The sequence below is a fragment of the Podarcis muralis genome, chromosome 17 (genome assembly GCF_964188315.1).
Source record: "Podarcis muralis chromosome 17, rPodMur119.hap1.1, whole genome shotgun sequence".
Taxonomy (NCBI): Eukaryota; Metazoa; Chordata; class Lepidosauria; order Squamata; family Lacertidae; genus Podarcis; species Podarcis muralis.
The window spans coordinates 39,115,292-39,142,609 of NC_135671.1; the positions used below are offsets into that span (position 1 = coordinate 39,115,292).

The 27,318-nt window shown below is 50.6% G+C and overlaps 1 protein-coding gene across 2 annotated transcripts; it reads right to left on the reverse strand.

Moving 5' to 3' along the window:
- Positions 1–68: 68 nt before the first annotated feature.
- Positions 69–25,448, reverse strand: HCFC1 (host cell factor C1). 2 transcript variants are annotated; one of them, XM_077920942.1, is made up of 26 exons: positions 25,071–25,448; positions 21,238–21,386; positions 20,759–20,919; positions 20,211–20,419; positions 19,934–20,018; positions 19,720–19,826; positions 19,434–19,613; positions 17,363–17,776; positions 16,425–16,585; positions 16,114–16,311; positions 15,537–15,764; positions 15,161–15,265; positions 14,582–14,801; positions 14,245–14,387; positions 14,013–14,151; positions 13,459–13,679; positions 10,473–12,207; positions 9,580–9,746; positions 7,943–8,492; positions 7,377–7,739; positions 6,845–6,966; positions 5,255–5,392; positions 4,917–5,102; positions 4,435–4,732; positions 2,695–2,758; positions 69–1,551 (listed from the first exon to the last, which is right to left on the reverse strand). In XM_077920942.1, exons 2-26 carry the CDS (start codon positions 21,280–21,282, stop codon positions 1,512–1,514), a joined length of 6,279 nt encoding a protein of 2,092 aa, XP_077777068.1. In that variant the 5' UTR covers positions 21,283–21,386; positions 25,071–25,448; the 3' UTR covers positions 69–1,511. The 2 variants fall into 2 exon arrangements, with proteins under 2 accessions (XP_077777068.1, XP_028567877.2); XM_028712044.2 differs by having other exon boundaries at positions 24,465–25,448.
- Positions 25,449–27,318: the final 1,870 nt, after the last annotated feature.

Genomic DNA, 27,318 nt, shown 5'->3' on the forward strand with positions numbered 1-27,318 from the left:
AAAGGTAGCCAGAAACTCCCTAGTACGAGAAGAGGATGAGGGAAAGATCTAGTTTCACAGACAGAACCTGGTTTCCAAAAAAAGGAGGTCTTTAATTGTTCAAAATAGCACAAAAACGACAGATACGCAGCACTAGGGTGAGGGGGAGCGGCGGGGTGGACAGCCATGGGGAACTCCTAGGAGGACTGTTCCTGTCTCAAAGGAAAATAAATGGGGTAGGAGAATAGGGTAGGAAGAATCTTAGGGTCTGAACAGGAAGGGGACACAGCGAAATACATTATAATACAAAAGACCAGGGCACAGAGCAAGTTGATGGGGAAGGGGGTCTGCTCCTGGGTTTGTTTGCTATTTTTTGGAGGGGGCCTGCTTTACCTGCCAAATCTCTTTGACAATGGAGAGGTAGGACATAGCAGTCAGTGCAGCTGTTTGCATTTCATTTTATAGCCTATTCCCCACCATCTCTGAAGAATAAGCCCTGACTGCTCTTCTCCCTTCCCCTCTGTGGAATGTACAGAGAGGCAGCGAGTGGAGGGGGTGTACATATTCCTCTGGAGTGGGAGGGAACCTAGATCCCTACCCCAGCCAGAGGGAAAGCTGTACTTCAACAGGCAAAAGTATTGTCCCGCAGTCTTGTTCCTAGCTTATCACCCTGACCTTGTGGGGTCAGACTCCATCCCTCCAAAATGTCTCCCCCTCCCCCCTAAAAAAGGGTTTTATATAAAACGATGGAGAGGAATGGCAAGGCATTTTTGCCTAGACATGCCGCCTTGTGGTCTGGAGAGGGAAGAGCAGAGGGAAAAATCAGCTTGTGCTGTTAGAGGAATTGCTGCATGTGTAGAGAAGAGGGGGGTGGGTTGAAGCCACAAGCGCCCTGGGCTCAGCATCTGAACAGCTGTTGTAGAATGAGCTGCATCCCCCCACCCACCCCCAAAAGTAGCTGCATTGGTGGTCCAACCACCTCCCGCCCCTCCCTCCCCAAACAGCCCCTCCCTCCCTCTCTCTCCGTTACCAACGCAGACACTAAAAACTAAACTGAGGGAGAGGGTCTGTACAGAGGCAAGAAATGGAGGCAGGGAGAGTAACCCTCCCACCCCCAAGACACAGGATGCTGGGGTATACAAAAAGAACTTCATTCCTGTAACTGCAACTTGTAAAAAACCCAACAGCCCCCCTCCCCCCATAACAATTCCCCCCTCCAAACCCACCCCTAACATCAGCGTCCATGTTAAACGGGGCAGCAGCAGGGGGCAGGGGAGGAACTCCAGTCCTTCTCCCCCCTCCCTAGGCTGGGGCATGGCATGGCATAGCATGGCATGGCACAGCGATGGCCCCTGCTTGGGGCTCCCTCACTTGAGCCTCTGCGTCCTCCGCCCCAAGAGTCCAGCCCCGTGGTGTGTGAAATGTGCTTTCAGCGGTTCCATCTTCCTCCACACAGAGGGGCGGCTGACTGGCTGGGGGTTCAGGTGGAGGCTGTGGAGCAGGCAGGAAGAGGGGAGAGCAGGGGATGCCCTTCACTGCCCATCTGCTTTGGGCTTCTTTGGAGCGGTTTTCCTGAAAGAGGAAAAGAAATGTGTTGGGCTCATGAGCCAAATACTAGGCTAGGCCTGATGCACAGATTCAGAGATCAATTCCTAAATCCACATCTGCATAGGTACGTGTGTGTGCTCGCTCTCACTCAAAAGTGAATCTCTCTCACCTTGGATTGCCTATGCAGAACCGTTCCAGGAAGAAGCATTTCCACTTGGCAAGGATCCCATCTTGTGGTGCCCTCCCACCTAAAAATATCCTTCGTGATAGGCTCTGTCCATTTGTTGCTGTTGGTGTCCATCTGTCTCGAAAGACAATGGAGTGTGCCTCCAGGGGTGAAGCCACACCGCTGCACTAGCAGCACTAAAGTGACCTCCTCAGGGTGCAAGCCTGGTCATTAAGTACAGAGGTCCTGGGCTGCCCAGAGGACAAGACTACCCTCTTGGCCTCACTGATATGGTCCAAAGGAAAGCAGAGCACCAGCTTGGCTGCAGGAATTGCCAGAAGGAAGTGTACAAGCACCATCCAACCGTCTTAGGGACTCTACTCCAGATTTGTACAGGGTTTGCTCCTTAGCCTTTTCTTCTCCCAAATATATTCCGCAAAGTTTTCCTTCTCCTATATGGGCTCCCTTCTGAGGTGGACAAGCCCCATCTACCCCTCACGTCCCTCTACAGCACATGCAGAAACCGCCTTCTTGACTGTTGGACCCACTATTGCTCATCTGCTCAATCCACCGGAGCCTGTCTTCGCAAGCAGGGAAAGTCCCTGACTCACTGAGGATTTGAAACCCATCGACTACCCTCACCTGATTTAGTTGGCCAGTCGAAGCAGTTCCTGGGGTGTGGCCACTGTCTCATGCTGACAGCTTCTAGAAGCCACAGGTGAGAGCTGATTGCAGAGTGAGGACCAAAGGTGAACAAACTACCCCGGAAGGAGCATGATTTGGCCCCTATCAGAGGTACGACCCTTCCCCTAGCACCCCATACACCCAGGCTCTGCCCATTCACAGCACACAGGAAAGGAACTTGGACCAACTGGGTTAAGAAATAGGAACTTGATTGGACCCACAGACTCCAGATGTCCCTTTCTGTATGCATTCCTTCCCCTCTCCCACTTTGACCTGAAACACAAACACTGCATGACTTTCCACTAGGAAATACTCACAGGTCGGGAGAGGACAGCGGCCGCTTGTTGGCTGGTTTTATCATGGAGCCATCCTTACTGGATTCTGTGAAGAAAAGAATGTGCTGCATATACTGGAGGTGCAAATCCCTATCCAGAGAGCCAGAGCACACAGCAAACTTGGGTACCAGATTCCAGCTCAGGTACTTGCACACAGCAAACAGCCAGAGATTAATAGTCCAGAGGGCAGCCCTATTCTCTTGAGACAAGCTGGAGGTTAGCTATGCCATCAACAGACCTCCTCACAACTGACCATTATCCATAGCGATGTTGCAGCATACCAAAGAAGAAGGGACTTTATACAGTTATAAAGCGTGAGCTGTCTTGGCCAATACTATGAACACCACCCAGTGTGACTTGCCAACAAATGTGCTTGACCATTCTCAAAACATGTGATGAATTACAAGAGAAATGGGGGACAAAAATGTCTGCCCAAACCTCAATTCATGGGTTGGCAGTCTTGGGGGCGGGAGAATGCGGTCCAGTAAGGTTATATTGCAGGCTGGAGTTGGTCTGCAACCCTTTAGTTGGCCAACCCCGAGAATCACCTAACCTCAGAAAGGTCTAATTTAACATCCCAATAGGCAGAAATATGCAATGGTGAGTAATCCTTTCCATTACGGGTCCCAACTGATTCCCCCCCTCATCCTCTCAACTGATGAGTATTCTTGGCCTCAGTTCAACCAATGTAGTGGAACGTGTTCCACAACGCAACATTTTATATAGAGTCTAACTTTGTACATATCCCACCCAGGCCAGTCTTGTCTATTTTGCCAGGCAGTGGCTTCTCAGTGTCTCAGGCAGAGGCCTTTCAAGCCACCTGCTACCCAAAACCCTGTTTTTAACTGGAGATGCCAAGCACTGAACCGGGGACTCGACTGCTGAGCTTTCACATAGTAAGTGGCAAAACAACAGGTCCTGCCTCAAGCAGTTTACAATCTAGATTTCCCAGTCTGAAGTGGCACTTCTTGAGCTGCCCTTAAGACTCCCAAGCTAGGAGCAAACTGCCCACTAGATGTTGGGTTATATATGTCATGCATTTACAACAGAATGTGGAACATAGGCCATATACCTGAGAACTTTGGGATCTTTTTTTAACAACCACCCACACATCCTTAGGAATATCTCTCAGCCACACTGGTGGTAATCAATTGAAGCCAATACAGTGCAGTGGTGGTGGGAATTCTGCAAAACCCTTCTGTCCCTTTTAAACTAACCACTAAACTCTCATGCCCCCCAACATCTCAGCAAAAATACTCAACCTGAGATAAAATGCAGATATATTTCATTTGCATAATAGTACATATATACAGTCGTACCTTGGCTTCCAAATGCCTTGGGAGTCGAACATTTCGACTCCCGAATGACTGAAAACTGGAAACGAGTGTTCAGATTTTTGAACGTTCTTTTGGAAACCGAACGTCTGGTGGGGCTTCCTCAGCTTCCGGTTGGCTGCAGGTGCTTCCTGCAGCCAATCAGAAGACATGCTTTGGAAGTCAAACATTTCAAACAAACTTCCAGATTGGATTTTGTTTGACTTCCAAGGTACAACTGTATACACTGAAAGAGACCAATGGGTCCTGGTAATTCATTGTTCCTTCTTCTGTAGATGGGGATACATTTAAGAGAAACTGCCTTACCACCTCTCCATGAAGAAGCAAGATAACAGGCTAGATGCTTTCTGAAGCCCTTCCCCAAATTCCTATCGCAGCAATCACTCACCTTGCAGCCACCGGACTTGTGTGGCAGGGCCGTAGCCCTTCTCGTTGCGGGCAGCAATGCGGAAGATGATGGCAGGCTTGGTTGTGTAGTCTATATGGGCATTGGAGAGACTAGCTGATTGCACCAGGCATGAGGGGCTGGGCCCACAATAAACTCGCATGAAGGCCAGTTGAGCAGGGGCTGCACTCTTCGGTTCGCCTGCCTGGGCACTCTGAATGGCCAGGTACACAGAGTACTCCGTGATCTTCCCAGAGGTGACAGAAGGGGGCTCCCAAGTCAAATGGGCTCCATCTGGACTCTGAGAAAGATACACACACACACACACACAACAGATAGATTGAGGATTTGGACAGTTGGCTCCCAGCGGCCACACTGGGGTAGAGGCATTAGCTAAACAGGAGAAGCAACAAAGGTTGCCCCAGCTACCCCAGAACAAGAAGCTGATATAGAGCAGGTGACTGGCAGAATGAAAGAGCACTGACCTTGCTGATTTTAATGGCGCACGGTGCTCCAGGGAAGCCAGGCAGACACGTCTTGAATGCTGAAATTTCACTAAAAGGACCCCGGCCACAGGCATTGATTCCTGCCACACGGAATTTATAAGCAGTACCAGGCTGCAGTTCCTGCTTCTTGAGTTGAGAATAATCGGGTATGGTGCCCGAGTCATCCTGCAGGGAGCAGAGAACAGTGAGAAGGGGACTTAGGACCACCTTGATGGTTGTAGGAACAAAGGATGAGAGACATGATGGCAGCAAAGATTTGAATCTTCAAACTATGTGCATCATTAGAAGAAAGCAAAAGATAGGTGAAGGCCACTCACTTCTGTGGCAGGCGCATCATCAGGAGGCAGGAAGTAGTGTGTCACCATCATGTTGGTTGCTTTAACAACACCCACATCAAACCACTGATTCTCCTTCTTCACAACCACCTTTGGAGGCTGAGCAGGAGGTTCTGGTTTCTAAACAGGGTGGGAGAACAGAGGGTGAGTTCTGGGAAGCTGAAAAAGAACTTTCAATACTCTCTGTGAGGCTTCTTTCTTGTCTGGGTGATTGAGGTAAGGATTGGGTTATATCTCCCAACTGCCTTGGAAGGCAGGGAAGCTGCACAATTAGATTTTAGCTTAGTAACAATCCCGAAGGCTCCTCTTCCCATCTGCTGCCAAGCCTTAGACAGGCAGAATGCTGAAACTGTCTCTCTTTTGAGGCAAAAACCATAGAGAAAAAGCAAAAAAAGGGCAAAGGGACTTCTGGAAGGCCCTGGCACTAGCTGAAGGACTAAGGTACATTGACTTGTGAGTTTGAAAATGTATAGTGCATTTCATATAGAATATGGCTTGGGTGCCTTATTAATCTGACTAGAAACTTCACAGTGAGCACTCTAAGTTCCCTTTTCTTCCTGGGATGACGAAGGCATCCAATAAAATGGGATTTGTCTAAGCTATCCTATTCTAGGAGGGAATCGGGGAGAAATTTGAGCTGTGGATGGCATCTACGGGACCGCCTCTCCTGGTATGCCCCACAGAGGAACTTACGGTCTTCAAATAAAAACATCTTGAAGGTCCCAGGCCACAGAGAGGTTAGGCTGGCCTCAACTAGAGCCAGAGCTTTTTCGGCTGCGGCTCCAACCTGGTGGAACGCTCTGTCGCAAGAGACAAGGGCCCTGCAGGACTTGACATCTTTTCGCAGGGCGTGTAAGACAGAGCTGTTCCACCAGGCCTTTGGTCAGGGCGCAGCCTGACTCCCTCCTTTGGCAATCTCTACAAAGCTTTAGTCTATGGTTGCCATCAATTTGTATTTTAATTAATTTTTAGAATGTATTTATAATGTTGTACTGTTTTAGTGTTGTTAGCCGCCCTGAGCCCGGCTTCGGCTGGGGAGGGCGGGATATAAATAAAATTTATTATTATTATTATTATTATTATCTGCTGCAGTAGAACCTATAGCATGCTTGTGCCAAAAAATGCATCTGTGAAGGCGAAGGAATCCATCTTGCAAATGCAGGGGTAGGGAACCACTTTTGTCCAGCGGGCCAAATGAAAAAGTGGCCAATTATTCGCAGGCCACATCTGACAGGTTGTGGGGCCACCACCTGTTAATGCAAGCTGAGGCTGCAAAATGCCACTAGGAGCATACAGCATAGTATTCTGTGAAAGCAGGAGGAGAGAAAAAAGCAACAACAGAGAAGGAGTTGCTCAGAAACCCTTCTGCCCTGGCCAAAGGCAGGAAAAGAACTGATGCAGTGACTGCAGGACCAGCTGAGCCCAAAGCCTTTCACACGTCTTCCCAGCCTTCCCAGGCAATGGGGGACATAAGCCATCCTATCCTACTGGATGCCTTGGTCACCCTCAGATGGAGAAACCAGTATCTCTCTACCCCCCCATCTCTCCCCCTCTAGACCCTCCTTAGCTTACCACTGGCGCTGCTTCAATCCCATTGGCAACCTCAGTCAGAGCAGCTGCTGCCTGCAGCTTTGCTGGGCTGGCTGCCGCCACCACTGGCTGTGGTGCCACAAAAGTATTAGAGGGAGCAAGGCCTGGAAGAGGAAAATCATGTTCAGAGAAGACAATAATGAAAATTTCAGACCTTGATCATTTGTCCTCCAAAGCATCTCTCCACCATTAGAGCTGGAGAGTAAAGTACAAGTTCCAAAACCTAAACCCACCTTAACCAAGCGACCCACACCACTGAGACTGAAAAAGGGCGGAAGGTGTCCTAAGCACTAGTCTCCGCCCACCTGGAGCCCTCCAGAGGAAGCTGGATTCCCACCAGCCCCAGGCACTGCAGCCAAGGGTGAGGCCTGATGGGACATCTTTGGAGGCCATCAGCTTAGGGAAAGGTTGGGTGTGAGGAACCCCCCCCCCCGCATCAAGCAGCAGTCCATAGCCTCCTGCCACCAGAAGGCGGAGCGCCCCCACTCGACAGGACACCTATGGCACTACTTACTCTCTGTGGGCGTAGGGGGTAACAGCCCAACTGTACTCGTAACTGCACTAGCCAACTCGTTGAGGCCGTTGCTCTCACTGGCAGGGTCGTTGAGGCTGTCAGCAGGGGCCAGGGCTTCTGTGGGCAAGTGGGAAGACAGCGGGTGCTGAGGTGGCTGTTGCTGAGCTGCCGCCGTGGCTGCCGCTACTGCCGCCGCCTGAGCTTCCTGAAGCTGGTGCTGCTGCTGCACGAGGGCAGCCAGTTCTTGCTGGGTGAGCACAATGGGGATGGCGGTGGCCTGGCCCTCAGGGCTCTCCGAGGCCAAGTGGCCGAGCTCCGCTTGTGTTGCCGCTGCTTCAGATGTATCCATGGCCTCTCCAGGACCTGCAAAAATGCCAGAGGATGGAATTGGAGGCAGAACAAGGTTGCAGGAAAGATATATGCTCCGCTAACGCAAAGCAGAAGGGAGGGGCAGGAGGCTGTGCCCCACCTCAGCTGGGTGAATAAGTATGTAGGGATGACTGCAAGCGGGACACTCCCTGCCCAATAACCCCAGGGCCAACCAGAAGAGAGATGAGATCACTTACCCATTACAGCCTGCTGGGCAGCTTGCAAAACTGCTTGTATGGCCAGGGCTTGGGCCTCTTCGGTAGCAGCAGCTTGGGCAGCCGCCTCTGCAGCTGCAGTCACTGCCAGCTCCTCCGGCGTCAAGCCTGTCACCATGAGTGTGGTGGTGCCTGCCTGGCTCTCGGCCATCAGCTCCTGGGGCAGTGCCAACTGTTCTACTTCTGAAGGTGGTGCTGGTGCTGGAGGTGGCGGTGGAGCAGGAGCAGGAGCAGGGGTCACCTGAGGCACCACCACCATGGTGACAGGCTCCCGGGCAGGAGCTGCTGGTGCTGGTGGTGCCTCCACCACAGGCGCTGGGAGCTCTGGCTGGGGAGCAGCTTCAGCTGGTGGGGTGCCTGCTGTCGGTGCAGCGTGGATTTGCTCCTGAGGCTCAGACGCTGCTGCCTGCATCTCCGCAGGAGGCTGCAGTGGTTCAGAGGCTCCTGTAAGGGAATCTGTACTGGTGGCAGCTGGTGTCTCAGCAGGGGGACTGGCCTCCTCCGCAGGAGTATCAGCCAAAGAAGAAATGTTCTGCAACAAGTAGGAGATGGTATTAGTAGCCTAGATGCTGGGGATGCTGGACTTGGCATCAGAAGGCTGGGCGATGGAAAGGCAAACTTGGCATCATCTTTGGAGAGCTACTTTACTGAGTCTGTCTCTGCCTCACAAGGTTTGCTAGCAGCTTTTAGGCAACTTGCAACATTAAGGCAGAATTGCTTATGCTGGATCAGACTGAAGGTCCATCTGGCCCAGAACTTTGTAGCTTAGTCAACCAAATGCTTTTGGGAAGGTTAGAAGCAGAGCAAGATGGAGCCAGCCATTCTATCACTTGTCCCTAAAAGGCCCCAAGCACAGCATTTCTGTTTAACAGTCGCAACCAGGCATTTCAGCTCCCTGTTCTCTGGTATGTATTTCTTTCTCATTTTATTTCTCTTGCTTTTGAGGAATGAATGCTGGTACCCCTTAAGGATCTTTTGGCATGCATTTGGGGTAGAGTGTATGTTACGAGGAGCCAGAAATGGAGCTTTGCAGGATATTAAGTTGTTCACACACAAATGTAACATGTAGAAGGATAAAAAATAAAGGAAGCAGCAGGAATTAAAGCTTAGTTCCCCACATTCCTCTTCATTTTGAGTTCAAACTGAGAGAAAGATCAGGGACTGGATCAGCAAACCACCTAGGGGCAACTCTAGGATCAGAAAATGATGCACTGGGAGACAAGGTTCAAGGAAGGCTCCAAGGAGGAACTGTGCTGCTACTGCTGCGCTTCTCAATGGCCACTGCCAACAGGCCGAATAAACAAATGTTTCTCTAAACTCCATTTGTATTGCTGCGTATAAAGTATTAGCAGGTGAGCATATGAGCAATGGGGAGAGGAGTAGCAGGAATAAAAAGGCGATTCTCTCCTCCATGCTCTGCCCTAGTGGCCACTCCCTTGTGAGCCCAGCTAGTTTAGAGCCAGAATGAGGATGGCTCTTTGGTCAGTGTTGGAAGTTCCTCCCTCCCTCGAAGCCCGCTGTGGGCCTTAGAGCCTCAACTTCTGGCATATCCCATGGAATAGATGAGGGTGGAAGAACAGGTTTTATTCCAAGCCCAGTTCTCGCTCCGTGGTTCTTACCGGCACAGAGGGTCCTGGCGGGGGGGTTGACTGTGTCACGGTGGTGACAGCCCTGGGCAGTGTGGAGGCAACGGTGGTTGTAACAGTACTGGGGCTACTGGCAGCTGGGCTCTCAGTCACGGTTGACTCAGGATCCCCCTGTTGGCCATTGGTGGCAGGTGGCTGGTCTGCAAAGAGGAAATGGTTATGCAATGAGAACAAAGCCACAACTTTAGATTCCATTTGCCTCTTCATGTTCTCCAGGCAGCAGTAAACCAAGACTTAGGTTCCTATAGAAGAAGAACCTATAAGGCAGCCAAACTTGCATCAAAGCTGGTGTCCTCCAGAGCATTTTTCGCAGACCTCTGAATTCTGAAAACACATTTTCCCTGAACTTGTCTGCCAATGATTTCTATGTGTGTTACAAAGAATTTCAGGGCAGTTAGAAAAATACACATGCTGTTTCTCCAAGGCACTGAGCAGGTCTATAGACTAAGCATTATTCTGTGAGCTGAGAATGTGACCTGGGGTAAGCCCAACACTCTTCTGAAAAAGAGAAGCCTGCCATTACTATTTCCTCCCTGAGTCCCTGACAAAAGTTTTCAAAACAGCTGCTCTTTAGAGATGCAGGACTTATTTCACTGACTGCATGAAAACAAGGATGCCAAAGGTGGTGCAAGGAGCCCAGTCCTGCTCAAGCAAGAAGAGGTACTTGATTGAGGAAAACTGAATGTATAAAGTTAGGACAAATGACACAGGGACCCAAGCAGTGCTCCTGGTTACTGTGACACCATAAGGTGTCACAATATAAAGCTTCCAGAGATCCCCAGGGTCCCGCCCCCCCGCCTGAAAGCCACTGGCCCAAGGCATCCAAATGCAAGATGGGAGCAGGTGCCTCTCCTGCCTGATCTCACCTTGATTGGACCCCATGGAGGAGGTGACAGTGGTGGCTGTGTGGGTCGTTCCAGTCTCGTGGGTCTCACAAGGAGGATTTGAGCACACCCTGGCGGTTGGGTTCTGAAGTGGTAATCCTTCAGTACCTGGACTTTCTCCCTCAGGGGCTTTTCCTGATTCAGAGCCCCCCACCGGCAAAGAGGTTGAGCTGGAAATGTGGGTGCCATCACCTCCGGTGCTGGACGTCATAGTAGTACTGGTGGAGCTCGTCTGCTGTGTTTCACAGGGTGGAGCAGCAGGAGTTTGCCCAGCACCTTCGCCCTGCCCTGCGCCCATGTTTGATGTTGTGGTGGTTGCTGTGTTGGTGGTGCCAGTCTCATGAGTCTCGCAAGGTGGGTTGGAGCACACTTGCTGCCCTGCGCCCATGCTGGAAGTGGCTGTTGTAGATGTGTTGGTGGTGCCTGTTTCATGAGTCTCGCAAGGTGGATTGGAGCAAAGTGGCTGTGAAGTACCCTGGTTTGATGTGGATACAGTAGCTGTGTTAGTGGTGCCCGTTTCGTGAGTCTCGCAAGGTGGATTGGAGCACACCTGGGGGCCTGAATCCTTGGCGCCTGTTTTGCTGGTCTCGCAAGGTGTGCTTGAGGGGGGCAGCGTTGAACCTGAATCGGGCAATGCCATCTGCACTGTGCACAGCTGCTTTGTAGGCAAATCTGCTTTGGCAGACATGGTGGTGCTGGTGGAACAGGTCTGCTGCGTTTGGCACGGAGGGTTGGCGGATCCCACCCACTCACCGTCAGGCTGCCCTCGGCCCATCAGAGACCGAGCTGTAGTGGCAGTATTGGTGGTGTGGGTGTGATGGGATTCACACTGTAGGCTTTTGGGGGCTGGTAGTCTTTCGCTGGCCTGCACTGTGGTGGTGGTGCCAGAGGAAACGCTGGGCACACCAGAAGCTGAAGTAAAGCTCACCATCCGGACTGCACATGGTTGCTCAGTGGGCACATCTGCTTTTGCCGACATGGTGGTGCTGGTTGTATTAGTCTGCTTTGTCTGGCATGGGGGGTTGGTTGGTTCTTTCTGCTCACCATCAGGTTGCCCTCGGCCCATGTTAGAGGTGGCAGTGGTGGCTGTGTTGGTGGTTCCCGTCTCATGGGTTTCACAGGGTGGGTTGGAGCACACTAGCTGACCTGTGCCCACAATGGGTTTCACTGTCATGGTAGTGCTAGTGGCACTAGTCTGGAAAGTTTGGCATGGCGGATCTGCAGTTGTCTTCTCAGTCCTGGAGGTGGTGGCTGTATTGGTAGTTCCAGTCTCATGCGTTTCGCAGGGTGGGTTGGAGCACACCTTTTGCCCAGCACTCCGCACAGTGGTGGCAGTGTTGGTGGTGCCTGTTTCATGGGTCTCACAAGGAGGATTTGAACATACCCGCACGACTCTCCCATTGGGCTGAAGCCCACCACCCTCTTGCCCCTCACACACAAACTGCACCTGGGTCGGCCCACCCAAAGTGCCCACTACAGTTGTCGTGGCTGTGTTGGTGGTGCCCGTTTCGTGTGTCTCGCACGGTGGATTGGAGCACACCAAAGTGACGGTGCCTGGCTGTGCGTCTCCCTGCCCTGATTCAGCAATTGCAACAGTAGCTGTGGGCTGCTCCGTGGTAGGCGAGGCCAAGATAGAGACGGGCAAGTCATGCACTGGCTGGGCCTCCACGCCGCTGGGTGTCGTAATCAGGGTGACTTGAGTAGGCTGGGACACAGGCTAGAGATAATAAGCAGAGACCAATACACACACGTTAGCATAAACACCTCGGCCAGGGACTTTTTCTGCACCATTAAAAAATAAGTCTTAGAACAATTTTACAAATTACTCAGAATGAGATGGTGGAACCACACCAGCTCAGGATGCAGTTGGCAATTATGTTTTTGAATGCTTCTCAGTATATAACGGAGAACTATTTAACATAGTACTCTTCTCTACAGACAGAAAAAGTTAGTTTGTGGGGAGTCATCAAAAATATAACCTCCCCAACTCACCTTGAATCTGAAGCACTACAGTCCATAGTTCTATCACCTCATTTTGTGTAAGCCGTATAACAGCCTTGATCTTGCTCATAGGGAAAGTGGACATGAGACATGTTTAGAGGCTAGTTCAGGTGACCAATGGTCTGCAAGCCTCCACCCGGAGAAGACAGACTACAAATCCTTCCTGCAGCACCACAAATAAGCAAGTCAAGGTGCTGCAGAGCTTAAAGTCTGCCTTCCTTCTTGCTTGGCCTTACAGATATAATAGCAGGCTAGTGTTCAGGGAGGCTATAATAACCCAAGAACAATGAATTCTGCAATAGGGTTTTATTGGGTTTTATGAACAAGAATATTGTCTCTCTCTCTCATGCACACATACACACTTGACATAAAGCTCACCTTGGGGTTTCAGATCTTGGACAACAAGTATTTGCTAGACCACAGCTGCTGTAAATTAAAATACTGGGGCCATGAGAACAGAGGGAACTTTCGTCCCAGGGCCACTAAACCAAAGAGAACCGTTTCCCCCCTGCTTAGTTCCCAGGAACTGGTTTACAGGACTACATTGCGCTGAACACAGTGGGCTGTATCCTACTGTGTTGTTCAGCTGAAGGGAAGGCTTCTGTCAGCACAATGGGGAAGAAAATAATTTCCAGTAACTCCCCCTCCCGCCCCTCCAACCTCCATAAATATGCTCCAGAGAGTTGAGGGACTGATAATTGCTTCCCTCTGCATTTTGCAGACAGAAGCCTTATCACCAGCTGAGTGACACCCAAAGGTTCCATTTGGCTATCAAAGCTAATAACCAACAAGAGAATCTATGAATCCGTCTGTTCCCCTTTTGAAGCCACCTTAGCCAGCAGCCATCTTGTTACAATAGTAAGCGCCACAAGTTACCCCTGGCTCATCCGTTTTACTGGGAGGCCACAAGGACTTCGCATTTATCAGGAAACAACTCCCCAGAAGTTCCCTCTGACCCACTCCATACCTGCATGGTGATGGTGGGCGTGCTCAGCCCTCCTGCTGCTGTCAAGGTAGTCTGTGCTGCTGAGACTGTGATGGCGGCTGGGTTGATGACCTGGCTGGAAAGTGTGGCGATGGTGCCCAAGGTGGTAATAGGTGTCGCCAAGGAGGCATTGGTATTGTGTCCCCCAGTCCCAGCTAGGCTGGTTGAGACTGTGCCAGTTACAGTGCCCAGGGTTGTGACACCTGGAAGAAGACGGAAAGGTTGTGATTGGTATCCTCCACAGTGTGCTGGTTTCAATGGGTCAGAAACCCGTTCTGTACCCCTAGCAGTAAACATGGGTTTCAAGGGTCCTGGTCAGTGTCCCATGAGGCTGCTTTTCTAGGGACATATAGGCAGCAGAGCAGCAAGAAAACACAGCTGACAACCAATTTACAGGAAGCACAAGCCAAGGTGTAGCCAGCATTCTACCTAACAGGCAACCTACCCTCACAACTGCTGGGGCTTCATAATGAAAAGCAAATGCATTAGCCTAAGTGTCCAGCCTATTACTCCTGCCCCCAGGCCAGCACACTCACCTGTAGTTCCTTTCACAACCAAAGTGGTGACAGTAGGCTTGACAGCAGACACTGTGACAGGGGTGACAAGCCGCACTCCACCCATAGGAACTGTTCGCAGGATAGTGCCAGGTTGACCTGGGGCTCCTTTAAGTACCACCTGGAAAGGCACACATTTGACATGATAAGAACTCGAGTTGCAGCTCAGGACAACGCAGCACTCAGTGCCCTCTCATCTACCTAGCTGATTCACCTGTGTTACACCCTGCTGCCCGTGACTTGTGGTCAGCTTGGGTACAGCCGTGATGATCTTGGCAGGTGTCCCAGTGCCAGAAGTCATCACTTTTGTGGTGATGATGGTGATGGGAGACTTGATCCCAGGGCTACTGGTGACACCTGGAAAAAAGAGGCAGAGCTGTAACATGGAGGGAGCTTTAACCCCTTGGGATACAGACCCACTGAAGTGCTCTTGAAGCCATCCTAAGAGTGATCCCAATGGCTGCAGCACTTCCCAGCATCTTCTAGTTCCGCTACCCACCACCCAGCCAGTGCCAGAGAAGTACTGCTTATAATCACACTCAACGCCCTACCTGTGGCACCTGACTGGGTAATAATAGCAGACATGGGGATGGTCTTGATGATGGTTGTGGTGCCAGGCTTCGTTGTATTTGGAGAGACACTGCTGATGCCCAGAATGGTGGGCTTGGTGCCTGTACCGCCTGCCTGGGAGCTGGTGATGATTGTGGTGGGCTTGCCATCTGCTGAGGTCACCAACTTTAGGATAGTGCCAGCAGGCAGGGGCCCTTTGGTCTGGAGAAACAGAGAAAACACAGAGAATAAACGATGCACAGAACAAGCATCTCAATGTCCTTACACTCAACAAATACGGAGGCCGTACAAAAAAACCTGAAGCTCTAGAAGAGCAGGAACCTAAATTGTTCACAAGAAGCAAGTAACAAAGGCCACCATGGAAAAATTTGTGATGATCAGAAAAACTTAATATTGCTTTCGGTCCCTCCAAGTATATGCCTAAAAGTGTGTTGAAAATTAATGAGAGAGCCTCAGTTTGCACATCTAAAAGTGTGGTTGGAAGTAGCATCAACAGTACAGCAAAGTGCTCTTGGGCTGGGGATATATATGGCAACCAATCCTATGTTGCAAGTTCTTACCTGTATTATCTGGGTCACAGGGCCACTTGATGCCTGGCCTGTCACAGCCGATGTCTGAACAGGTTTAGTCTGAACAACTGACATCACTTTACCCAAATTGGAAATCTGTCAGGAGAAAACAAGATTGGGTTGCCCCTGACATGTCCAAAAATGAAGGGACTTTCTCTTACCATTCTCATCCTTACTGAGGAGAAGCTGGGTTAATAAAGTAGCTGCTAAACCTTCATCAGTAGAGAACTGAGGGAGAGCAGCAGCTCACAAATGCTAAAGGAAGGAACTGTCCTGTACAATTGCCTACTTTCATCTAGAGTGGAGTGTTTAGTGGGCTGAAAGATATATCTGCTCTCAGCTCGGCCCCCCCCCCTTGGATACTTACCAATGCACTGCCTCCAGGTACTGAGATGGGACTTTTCACCAATGTGATGGTCTTGGTCACCCCTCCCACCACAGTAGTCATCACCTGGGCCTGCTGTGCTACAGTGACAGTGCCAGACTTGTGCACGGTGATGATGGGCCGAGTAGGTGTATTGGTGGTAGACGAAGATACTGAGGTGCCAACCTGAGCGGCGGCTGTCTTCAGCATGCGGGTTGCTGGGTTGCTCACCTGCATCAACATGGCCAACATGAGAAAAGCAAAGATCCCTAAGAGCAGGGGTGGGAAACTTGTGCCCCCCCCCCCAATGCTGCTGGACTACAACTCCCATCAGCTCCAGTCAGAATGGTCAATGGACAGGGATGATCCAGTAACAGCAGGAGGAACCAAAGGTCCTCTGCCCCTGCCTTAAGCCCCCCACCCCCTTTTTAAAAAAGGGGCAACCAGGAGGCAGAAATCTAGGGTTTCATTCACAAAGCACAAGGAGATGTTGCCCTCTTGCCACCTGCTGTGTGCAAAACTGGTTGCAGGCTAATGAACCAAACAGCCTCCTAACAGAGAGTATGGTGCAGATACTCACCATGACGGGAGAAGAGGCAACTTTAACTGTGGTGGGTAGCGTGGTGGTTCCTGGCGAAACAGCAACAGTCTTAACTAGGGTTGTGCCAGCAGGCACACTCAGCATTGTAGGGGCTGACGATGGTGGAATTTTTTGAGTGGCAGCAGCCGCAGCTGCCAGAGCAGCCATGCCACTCATCTGGGGGCTACTGCCAATCACCTGGAAGGATAGAGAAGAGTGTCAGGAAGTTAATGTCCTGAAGTTCTTGTCTTAGGACAGAGAATTAGTTCCTTCCAGCACAGCCCCCCCCCCTTCTTTTAAGCGATACTCACTGTCCCTTGAGTGTTCTGCGTGGGTACCACCATCCGCACTCCGGCCGGCAGTGAAGTAACTGTCACAGGCCCCTTCCCAGCCTGCCCTGCTGAACGCACCGTCACCAATGGAGTCCCTGTAGTAGCTTGTGGGCCTGTCACCTTCAGCACAGCTGGGACAGCTGCCAAGGAAGAGGACAAAAACCAAGTAAGACATGTTTGTGTCCTAGATTCCTAGTTACTATGATGGTTCTCAAGCTGGCTGCCCTCGCAAAAAGCAGACAGTTGGCATGGAAAGTGTACATTTCCCCTTGATCACTTGCCCCAAGTGCAGTAAGTAAAATCCCAAAAACAGCGTCCTCCCCCTTGAACTGGTGAGGAAATATATATGCGCCAATGAAGAATATGGAACTGGAAGCTTATTTTAAAAACAAAAATGAGGGCCTTAAAAGCACACACTGTTCAACGCAGCTCCGCTCCTTCCCGCTTCCAACTTATGTCCCCTTATGTGATTCACTGTTAGGCAAACAGACTCAGATATTTTTCTGAGAGCTCCCATTGGGGGAGTGGGGGGTAGACATTGACTTAAAAGCCCCAAATACAGACTGGGATTTGGTTCTTATGTATTTCATTTAAAATATTTAGACCAACACACCGTACGCTCAAAGATGCACATGCTAATAATCTTAAGAAATAAATGTTATTTTAATTTTGTTGAAGGTGTTCTGCTGTTCCTCCTTTGGGAGGTCTTTCTAAAACCTGGGGCTACTGTAAAGAGGGCCCTGCGGGAGGAGCTGCATGGCTCTTTCATTAGATGTTAATGGGAAGAAAGTGTGTGCTCACAAAGATGCCTGCTTGCACCATAAAAATATATATTCCTGGCAAGGATGGGATGGGGTTTTAGCTGAAAATGTAAAGAGTCCTGTGCTCCCTGCTGCCCTCTAGGATTTCCCGTTTACCTTGAGGACGAGGAGTGGCAGCGGCGGCAGCAGCAGCGGCAGGCACAGGCATTGGGCTGCTAGGCACAGTAGGCAGCACCTGGATGGTGGTTGTGGTAGGTGGGGCGGCAGCAGCAGCCGCCACGGCACCAGCAGCAGCTGCAACAGCTGTGGTCTGGGGCAGCAGGGTAATGCCCATTTGCGCCAGGGGCTGCACTGTGGGGACAGGGGCAGCTGCAGCTGGAGCGGGGCTCTTGGGGGGGTTGACAGGCACTGAGGGCACAGGATTGGCAGCTGGCGAGGTGGCAGCTGGGATGTCATACTTCTGGAGCTGCAACAGGTAAGTGTCAGCTGTTGGGACAGAGCCCCAGCTCACTTCCAGGGAATTGGTGTTGGCACGAACCAGCTGCACCCGTGAAGGCGACGGAGGTTTCTCTGGAACAGAAGAATAAGAACAGATGGCATTAGGAAGGGGACACTGCAGGTACCCTGCAAAGGAAACTCGATCCCATCACATTTCTTAGAGAACCTTTCCTCTAAAGCTATTCAATACCTGGACACTACTCTAAAAGCAAGGGCAAACCAGTCCAGCCCCATCAACATTTTCTTTTTAGCTTCCCAGACCATTTTGCAGCAGCATAGGTGCTGATGAAAAAGAGCCACCAGCATGTAAGCAGCATTATTGCCTCGGCTTGTTTCTCTCGATGGTCTAAATCTTGTTCACCTTTTCCCATTCTAAGACCCTTTTCAGGTGAACATATTTGGAAGTTGGGGGAGAATAACAGTGCATATACCAGGAGGCTGAAACAAAACAATGCCAGCCAGAGGTACCTCTCCTACTGTGTTGATAGTTATGGATACAGGAAAATGTTCCTTTGAGTGAAATGGAGCTCTCCTTCCCATTTCTGCAGCAATTGGTGGCAATTTGTTGACAACATCCGACATAATGCCAGGCAAATATTGGATTTAGTTTAAGAGCAGAGGAAAAAACTCTCCCCTAGGCAGAAGTGGCTGGGATGTGGTAATCTGGATCTTTCCCCATAGGAGCAGTGCCTGAAGGGAATGGCACATTCTCTCTTGAGTCACGGAGCATCCACTGGTGGAGGGGACATGCAAAGACTCAGGAAAGTGCAGGGGAGTGGGTGTGGAGGGGCTACTGCCTTCTTTATTGCTGTAGGGATTTTGAGGGACAGAGGAGGGGAAGCTGGAGGGGCGCTTCAGGAAATGATTACAGGGGGAAAGATATGGTATGGGAAGGTGTGACATCAGTGTAAGAGAAGATCTGAACCCTGACATGTGCATGCTGAACAGAATGGCATACAGCCGAGGAGGAAGAAGGAGGAGTTCCATTCCTACTTTTGCAGGGAGGGAGGTTGCCAGAAGCTTCCTTCATCCCACCTACCAGTGGGTCTGGAAAATAGTGAGAGTGGAGTCACTATGCCCACTGTTTGGGTGCTAGGTACAGATTAAATGTAGTTTGCTAGAGTAAGAAGCCAAATTCAGATTGTCTTTTCAGTCTACTACAAACTAAATATACTGCAAACTCCCTGTAAAGCAGTACAAGAGGGAACCAGGGCAAACCACCACATCCTCAACAATCAAGAGAGATGCTGATAGTAAGGCAACACCTACATGTTCAGAAAAGTAATATTGCAGATCACGCCCAACTGCAAATGGAGGAAGGGCATGCCTGAATGCTTCTCCACCCCGCCCCCTACTGCCAGAAAACTAGCTTGTCAAAATATAGTCACCTTCTCCTAAAAAGCTAGCTGTTCAAAGGCAAAGAACTTCTCATGTGGAGGGAATTCAAGCAGATGAATTATGTTTATTACTCCAGAATGCAAGATGGCACTACAATACACACCACCTGTTTGTTGTCCCTACATTAGAAGATCCTTGCATGTGTAAAGTTAGCTTCTTGGGAACAAGGCAAGATTAAATGCTGCTTCCCACAGTAAACATGCAGAGGGAGAGAGCACTCAAACATGAAATTCCCCCAACAGTGTCTACTTCTGCCAATTTGCATGGAACTTCAGTCTCAAAATCTCCACCTGTTCTATAATGCCCCTGCCCCTACGTTGAACCCTCTTACCTGTCTCAAGGTACCATAGATCCTTGCAGCAAACCTGGTTATTCCAAGCTTTGCGGTACCCATCGCGGCCACTCCAGATGTACAAGCGGGTATTGATAGCCACAGCACAGTGCCCAGCTCTGGCCCGTGGAATATTGTCCTCTAGTGTGTCCATCAGAATGGGCTCCCAAGCCATGGAGTCTGTGCAAAGACAGAAATACACACAGAGGCGATCAGACAGGAAAGGACTGGAGACAGGCGGGGATGGGGGGAAATGAAAGAATGTGTAGGACATCCTCCCACATACCGAGGTTGAGGCAGGCCAGGGTATTTGTGCATTTCCATTCCTTCTCATGTGTTGCCACTTTGACATCATCCATGACAAGGGGTACCCAGCCTCCAAATACATACATCCTGTCCCAAAGAGAAGAAATGGTGAACAAAAGTTGTGGCAGGACTAGGAATTAGGCTTTCAAAAGCAGTGAGAAATCAGGCTAAAGAATGTCAGAGACAGGTCTTACTTGTTCCCAATAGTTGTGGCTGAATGCAGACTGCGTGGGAGGGGAGCCACCCCACTCAGGGTGGGCTTGTTCCACGTTAGAGATTCTGGGGGAGAAAAACACAGCAAAGAGATCACTCCACCTGCAGTGCTTGATCCTGCCTCCCAGCCTTTCAAGATGCTGAGGCTGGAACTAGCATCCCTGTTAGGGCTCAAAAGACCCACTCTCTTCTAAGTCGGCACCACAAACGCCACCTCAATCTAAAACAAAGCAAATAAACCATTCCTGATGCTGTTACCAATGTCAAGGGTCCAGAGGTCACCAAGACGACAACCACTCATGCCACCGTATATAACTAGTTTGGACTTCTTGTTGTCCTTCTCTGTGTACACCACAGCAGTGTGGGACTCCCGTGGCGGAGGCAGTACACCGTAAGTGATGGGGATGTCCCAGGCTACCACACCAGAGCCTGGTCGTAGCTCCAAGATATAGAGGTCATTCAGGTACCTGTAATTGGGGTGGGGGCAGAGACAGAGAAACAGAAATGAAAGCCAGGCCAGGCTCTTCTTTGCTTCCCAACTGTGTACCCACAGACACTACCCAGGCTTTTACAACCCCCTTCCTGTAGACAGCACAAGCAATATTTTCTCAAGAATTAAAGAAAAGTGAGGTGGGAATGAATAATTTGCTCAAATTCAACAACACCCCCAAGACCAGTGGTTCCCTTGCATAGGTCCCAGTTATGGAAATACAAATGAGAAGCTCCAGTCCAAATTGGCAGCAAAGTCGTTGCACCTGGAGCACTACAGCTTGATCACGACACAGGGCAAGACACAAACACTATACCTGGGAATGTTATTCTTAGGGTCTTCGCTGTCATTGGCCAAGCCCCCAAACAGGTAGCATTTGTTGCCCACCAATGAGAAGCTATGGCCAAGTCGTGGGCAGGGTGGGGGCCCATTCTTAGGAGTCTTGGCTTTCAATCTCTTCCACTCCCAACGGCTGGCCTAAAACAAAGTGCCATGTGGTTAAAGCAAGTGAGCAGTGCAGGATTTATTTTAAAAGCAGAACATCTAAGCAGCAGGGAGAGTTGCTGGGAAGGAAAGGAGCACAGAGAGAGACTTCTGGAAGTTAAAAAGTTGGTAGCCCTCTGCTGCTTCTGAGACTAGTGGCCCAATACAGTAGCTACAGGAAATAATGTGGGTGAATCAAAAAGGTAGACCAGGGTCTGACTTCCACAGTAGTACTGTGCAAGCCCCTTGCTTAACTTTCAAACCACCCCCCTTCCTGAACTGAGAACAGTCTTGTGTCCTGCAGCCACTCACCTGCAGTTCATAGAGGTCGTTGCTGTACTTGCCATACTCCACCATCCCCCCAAATACCAGCAGACGGGTTCCGTCACAAACGAAGCCATAGGCCGCACAACCAGGAGGGATGTCTCCCCGCACAGCTGGGATGAACCACTGGTTTGTAGCTAAGAGACAAGCAGAGGGGAGTCAGAAGGGCTGCCTTAAACTCTGTGCTCAGACGCAAGCAGGGCTCAGACCTTGAGCCGCGGAGGCACAGATGTGCGAATCTGGCTCATCTCTCCACCCTCTTGGCTGCCAATCCACCATGTAATGAGATATCTATTACCACTTGGTTTGAAGACCTAAGCTGTCTTCATGCACTCCCTGCAGCAGTGGCTTCCCTTGTCTCCAGACTGAGGATGCCGTGATTTGTAACAGAACCCCTTTCCTTGCCCTCTACTAGCATTTAAGCCCTACACTAAACACCCCAGAAACAGGAAAACCTCTCCACGAAGAGGCTTCACCTCTGTCTGGTGAGAATGAAATAAAGGAAGTACTCTACTAGCTAAACATCTTGGCCACAAAAGCAAAGAAGTCAAAATGAGGGAGGAGGCATTCCTTCCCAGTGGTGCTCCTGGTGGATGCAGCACTCAGCGGCACAAGGCTTCTGCCAGCCAGAGGAACTGTTTACAGTGAGCAGAGCGGGAGGAAGCAGCCTATCAGGCAAATCAGAGAGAAGAGGCAACTGCCAATCAGGAAGCTGCCCCCACCCCTCCTGCCCAGCTCTCCTTACACTGCAAGACTCCAGTCACAGCAGCTCTAGGGGAGGAAGAGACAGACTCCCTTCCACATGCACTTGCAAACCCAATGCAGCTTCAGGCCACACATTTATTCCTGCAGTGAATTTAAGCTGCAACCCTACTTAATTAGTCTCAATGACCAAAACCTTATTATGCTGGAAGGCCTCCCAGAACTACCCAAAGAAGGTTACACCAACCCAGCACCTTCACCACTCTTAACACCTCGCTTTGACAACTAGCCAATGCTTCCAGGAAGGTGTCCGAACATCACTTTCATTTTGTTTGCCTGCAAAGACTGATTTTGCAGTACAAGAAGCAGTAGCATGAGATGACTAGGATTGAAAAAAGTTTGAAATTAAATTTAACACTTCTGCTAAGGTAAAACACTTTGCATTTCCTGAGCTTCTTGAAGAATTCTTCCTTCAGGAGGAAAAAAATGTCTTAAGCCTTGTTATAGATTCCACTCAGATCTCTGTGTTTCAAAATATCCAAAGTTGCTTTTTGTTTAAAATGAGGACTCTTCTCTATTTCATATGAGTAACACAAATGAAGGCTCAAGTGTCAAAATCTGCTTCACTGTAGCAGAGAAAATGTTCATACTAATCCCAAATTGTGCATTCTAAGCTAGGAAGTCCACATAACCCATAGATCAGGGACAGAGGAATCACCATACTGTGCAGGAAACAACTAGGCTGAAGACGCAATGATGGTATGGTAACCCTTTCAGACTAAATAGGGACCTTCTGATCCAGAAAAGGAAATAACCTTTAATACTGTTCAAAATCTAAACATTGGTGAAGACTACTTCTAGAAAACCCTTCCAATTAATACTCAATTTGGTAATCTTTAGAGCTAACCTCTTAATCTACTGTTATTTTTGTAATTTAAAGAACTCAGATCACGCTGCAAGCTTACACTGGCAGGCTAGATGTCCCTAAACTAATCCTGGTATATCACCTGGGCTAAAAGCCTGCTGGAACAATGGGTCTGGGGAAATGAATTCACACACCCCCTTTGCTGCCTTGCAAAAAAAGGAAAAAAAGAGTGAACACCAATTGTGTCTTCCGAGAATGCATATATAATGCCCTAGCTGAGCAGTAGGAGCTTCTGAACAACAGAGGCCCACCTGCCCCATCCTTACATTTTGGCAGGAAAACAGAACCCACATCACAATGCGCTCACATGCAGCTTAGTTTGAAGAAGCCAACAGACTCCACCCTGAGCCCAGACTCCCAATAAAGAACAGGAACAGTAGATCATGGGTGGGAATCTGCTTGCAAAAAAGCACTCACTGGGGGGCGGCGGGAATTAAAGCCAGCCCTGGGAAGGGTTTCAGCAAACTTCAATCTACAACTGACACTATGAGGCGTAAATGTTTCCAGCTCTTGACACTGGAGATAAGGGTCTTTGACCCCTCCCAAATGGCTACAGGGTGGAATGTTCCAGCATTTGCTCTGAACCCACCACAACTTTCAGAGGCACTGTACTGCTGCGCGCTCTATATTTGAGCAAAGATACCAGACAACAAGGGGTTAAAAGCTGCAGCATTTGAAAGTTGAATTTTTCCCGCCAAGCACTTTGGGGAAGAAAAGCTTCTCTGCCAGCTGCGCCCCCCCCCCATGAATGCATGTGGGAACCAGGGTGTTGACATCGGGAGGAGGCAGAAAACATCTCACAGCTACCTCCAACACACTAGGGTTAACTTGAAAGTAGGAAAGCACTTGTGTCCTCAGGGTACCCTGAGCGGCATTCTAAGCTGGGTGCACTGGCTTCATTCTCGGGAATTTGTCTTTTTCAATCAAGCTGGGGCACATCTCTGTTTTTGCCAGACCACGCAGCCTCCCCAGTGCCACTGAGACTGATGATTGGGGCTCATGTGGCTGCAACAAGATAATCCATTTAAGATATGTTGCCAGTGGGAGATGAGCTCCCCTGCCAACATCCCCTGATACACCCTCCTGCACCCCCAAAGTTCAATTGCTCCTCTCCGGACACCAACCCAGAGGAAGAAAAGTTCCTAACGTAAAGTCCCTTGATTTCCACCTAACTGAAGACTGCTACAACGAGAAGACTCAAGCACATGCCAATTATCACAGCCGAAGGGCTGGAAGAAATTTAACCGCGAAGGAACAAGAGGGACTTTACAACTACTTCACCCTTCTAGCTCTCCCCCCTCTATTACCACACAACCTACTATATCAACTTGCAGCTTTGGGGAAGCAAGAGTAAAACAATATAGCAATCTTAGCAGCCTAAACCTAAAACAAAAGTGGGTTGTTATACATACATATAATACATACATTTACACAAGATATCAGAGTTTTTACTTTGTGCTTTCATGGAGAATTACAAGTCTTTCTGGGATCTATCACAGGCAAGCTTTTCATGATTTGGCTACAAATGGGGGTAATGCCCTCACCCTATGAACACCCTAGACGCTGTTGCCCATTCACCCCCCCTTACCTGTGTTATAGACATGCAACTCATCCACGATGCCCTCGTTGCCCCCTCCGAAGACCACAATCAGCTCTTTGATGGCCACAGCTCTGTGCCCATGTCGGGGCCGAGGCACGGGGCCTGACCACCCAACCACCCGCTTCCAGCGGGGCTGGAGCAGCCCGGGGGTGGTCCCGCCACCTGTTGGGGAGCCCCCACTAGGGACAATAGCAGAGGCGGCAGCCATGGAAAGCACTTCCCAAGTAAGTCTCCTTCCTAGCGATCAGTCCTCTAAAAGCGCGCAACAAAGGGGCAATCCTATCAGTTTTTATCTAGAGGTGGTTTAAAAAAGAAGCGGGGGGGGGGCACTCTTCCAACCCACATGCACTCTACCTCTTTCGAGGTAAGAGTGGGAGTAGGAGACACGGCTGCTTCACTTTTTTTCCAGGGTGGTTGGTCAAAACACCCGCCTTAAATGGGGCACAACACCCCCCAAGTCCTCTCTTGACTACTGCTGCTACAACAACCCTCACCGCGGGAACTAATGCAACAAACTACTTCGGAGTAGTTGTGAAAATGGGATGCTGAGAAATGTATACCCCACAAAAAAGAAACTATTGGAAAAGCAAATACGTATTCTTTTCTTTCCTATGTGGGGGGAGGAGGGAGGTTGCTGCCCCGAGAGCGAGCGGAGGCGCCCCTTTGCGGAGGAGCTGCTAACCCTCCGCTCCTCGAGTTCGGATCGCCTGGCGCGGCCCCCCCGGAATGCAGCCTCCCTATGGGGCAAACGCCCTCCCCGTGTGGCAGGAAGAGGGGTGGGGGCCGAAACAAAAACTGCCTCCTAGTTGCCTCCCCACTTTCGAAAAACTATTCCCAATTGCCCTTCCGAGGGAACTACCCCGCGCGGGGCAGTTACTCCACCCCGCCCGCAGCAGGGCCCCTCTGCCGCCCCCCTCCGGCCCCCGCTCAGAGCCCGGCCCTGGGAGCCGCCATCTTGTGTTGCCCGGACGGAAAATGGCGGCCGCAGGGAGGGAGAAGCCGCCTCCCCCTCGTCCCCCCCACCCGCCGCGTCTCCCCCTCCGACCCTGCCTGCCCCCGCGACCCGCAGCCCTAAGCCAGGCCTCCCTCCCTCCGCCTCCCAGGCGCAACGGGCCGCTCGATCCACCCCCGCTGTACGGCACCGATGGGCAAGCTGCGGGCTCCAGGCGCCTTCACGCCGCCCTGGGAGCCGCCATCTTGCGCCTGTGAGGAGTCTCTCTTCCTCGGCAGCGGCGATGGGCGGGGCCACGGCGAGGTCTCCGTACGGAACCCCTCCCACCAGGGCGCCGCCATGTTGGGGGGGCGGGGCAGCCTGGACACCGCCATGTTTGTGGACATTCGGGCTCCGCCTCTTTTCTTTTGCGGGCTTCGCTTGTGCGGGAGACTGCGCGCCGCATTTTCACCGCGCTTACTCACTTTTAAAAAATAATAATAATAATTTGTGAATTTAACGCGAGTCGCCGGAGCCACTTCTAACAATAAGTTTTGTACCTAGATAAAACGTTTATGTGGGCGTCGCCATTTTGAACAGGAAGCCCCGCCCTCTTTGCTTTTTTGGGGCGAAAACAACACCTGCCCCTCCTCCTGCCTGCAATTGGCCTCCTTGCTTAGGCCGGCCACGAATGCTGCAGGGAGGCTCCATACGCTTCCCTCTCCTATAGCAACCCTGTGGGCGCCGCCATCTTCGATAAAGATGAAGGGCTTATCTTGCATAAGCACGTGAACGCTCCTCCATGAGAAAAGAAATTTCTGCTCGCAGTGCCAATGGCGGATGCAGCGGATCCGCGCCAGACGTTTAAAGCACGTCCAGTGCACATATACAGCGCGTGGCACTCCCTCCACCCCGCAACTCCCAAGCACTTCATAGTTTAAGGGGGCCGAGGATAGCCGCACCGTGACGGGAAAACTACAGCTCCCAAGAGTCCTTGGGCGGGAGGTCGCGTGCTTAAATACATGGCGTGGCTCTGCCCTTTGAGGCCTAATGGTCCATGTCAGTCCCCTCAACCACCTGCTGCACCCACCCACCATTAGTCGCGCCCCGGGTTCCGGCACACTGCCTTTTGCTTTAAAAATGCTTCTCTTGCTTTCGCTGCATCTTCCCCGTTTCTGAACCTCATTCTGCATTTAATTACTCGACCCCCGATCCGGCGGTGCTTATGTACTGAGTACAAATTATCAAAACTTTAGGTTTCATGCTTTCCTGGAAGCTGCCATCTTGGTTCCACCCCTTTGCTATTCTGTCACAAAACAGAAAACACATATGGCGCCACAAATTGCCCGGATGTGCCTCCGCCTTTTCAAACACAAGACCAAAATGGCGTCTTTTTCAAATGCCCGTATACAGCTCTCCCCGCGTCCTGGGATTCAATATGGCGCCGCCGTATACCCGTATGTGCCTTCTGCAGACATATACGCATCCAAGATGGCTGCTTTTGGGATACCCGGATGGGCGGAACACTGTCCAAAAATGGCTTCACCCTAGTTCCAGTAAGCCTCCGTACTACGTTCCCGGATGTAGTCGAGAAAGAATAAACATGGCACAGCGCTGAACTACTTGATGCTCCCGCTCCTTGGGAGTTGCTCAATACAATGACGCGCGGGGGGGGGGTGTTACTCCCAAAATGGCGATAGCTCTGGCACTTCTGAAAATGGATCCAAGATGGCGAGAACCATTCGAATCAGAAGCCAAACAAGATGGCGCTGACGTACTAAATTGCTCGGATGCTGAAGGCGGGAACAAACATGGCGTGTTACTAATCGTCCCTTTGGCGGCTTATAATACGGGCTTTTCAAGATGGCGTCCTAAAGCTCTCGAGGGAGGGCGATCGTCCTTCAAGATGGC

Bases quoted from the DNA above. Each gene is read 5' to 3' on its own strand.
- HCFC1 (XM_028712044.2), bottom strand. From the start codon at position 24,684: ATGGCTGCCGCCTCTGCTATTGTCCCTAGTGGGGGCTCCCCAACAGGT. The intron at 20,019-20,210 runs GTAACAGCATCA...TTTCTCCCCCAG, and splicing joins CCTCTGGACCCTTGACATTG to AATCTCTAACGTGGAACAAG. The intron at 13,680-14,012 runs GTGAGTGTGCTG...GTCTTCTTCCAG, and splicing joins GGTTGTGAAAGGAACTACAG to GTGTCACAACCCTGGGCACT.